Genomic DNA, 2410 nt, shown 5'->3' with positions numbered 1-2410 from the left:
GCCAACTCCTCTTTGGCCGCCGTTCCTTCCAGTTCTCTGCTGCCAATGATTGGAACGAAAGCACCAGCTGTCAGAGCAGCTTACTGATCATTGCACCTGTACATAGCCCATCTGTAAATAGCCCACCCAACTACCTCATCCCCATATTGTTATTTATTTATTTTTTGCTCCTTTGCACCCCAGTATCTCTACTTGCACATATCATCTTCTGCACATCTATCACTCCAGTGTTAACGCTAAATTGTAATTATTTTGCCACTACGGCCTATTTATTGCCTTTACCTCCCTTATCTTAATACATACTACAAATCCCATTTTATTGCTGTAGTCAGATGAAAATATATCTCATTTGATAATCACCATCTCTCTCTATGATACTGTGTGTAACAGTGTCTCATTTTACCTCCTAATGTTCCAGTCAGGCTAATTCCAGGATCAGAATATGATATATATTCCCCTTGTAAATAGAAGAATGGGACTTCCTGTGGGGTTTACTTGGTAGTAGATATGCCCCTATAGGTTGATACCGCTATGCAAACTTTCCAAGGGTCATGTGACTTCCAGTTCTGTGTCACTAACCTTGTTTTTATCAGAAACCACATCAGACACTGGCTGCTAATTGGACAGTGTGTCGTGTGTGTCAGTGAGAAAGAGAGGAAAGGAGGGCGGGAGAGTAATAGAAGAGTCAGAGAGAGAGAGAGGGAGAGAGAGAGAGAGGTGGGAGAGAGAGAGAGAGACAGAGAGAGAGAGAGAGAGAGAGAGAGAGAGAGAGAGAGAGAGAGAGAAAAGAGTTCTTACTCATTAAGCGATCGACCAAGTTCAGCTAAGCCCACACTCTCTTCTCTCTGCTGCACACACACGCGCTCACACAGCGGTACACACACATCGATACAGACACAAACAGAAAGCAGAAGTGGAGAGAGGCTCTGTATTTGGGGCGACGTGGTTGGTTATGGCTCATGGTTCTGACAGTAATGATTCCAGTTATGCCAAGTCCCCTTCGCCAGCGAGTAGCAGGCAGGTAAGGAGATTCTCTCTCTCTCTCTCTCTCTCTCTCTCTCTTCTCTCCTCTCTCTCTCTCTCTCTCCTCTCTCTCTCTCTCTCTCTCTCTCTCTCTCTCTCTCTCTCTCTCTCTCCTCTTTCCTCTTTCTCCTTATTATTTTGTATTTTCTTTCACTGTTGTTGCTGTGTATTCAGTCAAGAAGTGTTATCATTAGGATATTAAGACATAGACAGGTAGGGACCTTTTCTATCTCTTCTGTCTCTCTTGTCTCTCTGTCTCTCTGTTCGCTGTCTCTCTGTCTCTGTCTCTCTCTGTCACTCTCTGTCTCTGTCTCTCTCTTGTCTCTCGCTGTCTCTCTGTCTCTCTGTCTCTCCATCGCTGTCTCTCTGTCTCTGTCTCTCGTATCTGTCTCTCTCTGTCGCTGTCTCTCTGTCTCTCTCTCTCTGTCGCTGTCCTCTCTGTCGCTGTCTCTCTGTCTCTGTCTCTCTGTCTCTCTCTCTCTTCGCTTCCTCTGTCCTGTCCTCTGTCTCTGTCTCTCTGTCTCTCCGTCTCTGTCGCTGTCTCTCTGTCGCTGTCTCCTCTGTCGCTGTCTCCTGTCTCTCTTCTCTCTGTCTCTCTCTCTGTCTCTCTCTCTCTGTCTCTCTCTCTCTGTCTCTCCATCTCTGTCTCTCCGTCTCTGTCTCTCTGCTCTCTCTCTCTCTCTCTCTCTCTCTCATAACATGTATTCAGTCATGAAGTGTTATCATTGGTATGTTGAGACATTGTAGATGACTGGTTTGTACATCAGCTCGGATGGGCATTATAATCACCTTTTCATTAATATATTGTTGAGGTTTCATACATCACCATCAATGGACTGGTCATTTTAAGACAGGTTTGGGGTGCACGTTTTGTTTGTCCCTGGCACTATACAGCTGATTCAGATAATCAACTAATCATCAAGCTTTGACTATTTGAATCAGCTTGTTAGTTGCTAGAGCATAAACCAAAACGTGCATCCCTTGGGTTCCCCAGGACAGAGATTGTTGGTTCCCAGTTCCCCAGGACAGAGTTTGTGGGTTCCCAGGACAGAGTTTGTTGGGTTCCCCAGGACAGAGTTTGTTGGGTTCCCCAGGACAGAGTTTGTTGGGTTCCCCAGGGTTCCCCAGGACAGAGTTTGTTTGGTTCCCCAGGACAGAGTTTGTTGGGTCCCCAGGACAGAGTTTGTTGGGTTCCCCAGGACAGAGTTTGTTGGGTTCCCCAGGGTTCCCCAGACAGAGTTTGTTGGGTTCCCCAGGACAGAGTTTGTGTTCTTCCATAGTGTTTAGATTCTTATTGGAATGTAGACTCATGTAGACTCATGTAGACTCATGTAGAATCATGTAGAATCATGTAGAATAATGCATGACAACACTGAGATTTTCTTGA

At 45.7% G+C, this 2410-nt stretch overlaps 1 protein-coding gene across 1 annotated transcript in view; it reads left to right on the top strand.

The window, feature by feature from the left end:
* The first annotated feature begins 794 nt into the window (after nucleotides 1-794).
* The window catches only part of LOC112072547 (basic leucine zipper transcriptional factor ATF-like), a 19752-nt gene continuing 18136 nt past the window's right edge, over nucleotides 795-2410 (top strand). Inside the window, exon 1 of the mRNA XM_024139946.2 lies at nucleotides 795-1021. Within this exon, the coding sequence (XP_023995714.1) occupies nucleotides 953-1021 (69 nt within the window). The 5' untranslated portion in view covers nucleotides 795-952. The remainder of the gene's footprint in view (nucleotides 1022-2410) is intronic.

Source organism: Salvelinus sp. IW2-2015, unplaced genomic scaffold (genome assembly GCF_002910315.2).
Source record: "Salvelinus sp. IW2-2015 unplaced genomic scaffold, ASM291031v2 Un_scaffold1954, whole genome shotgun sequence".
In the NCBI taxonomy this organism is placed as follows: Eukaryota; Metazoa; Chordata; class Actinopteri; order Salmoniformes; family Salmonidae; genus Salvelinus; species Salvelinus sp. IW2-2015.
Note: the sequence above shows the minus strand (reverse complement) of the source record. Positions and strands in the feature narration are given on the sequence as shown.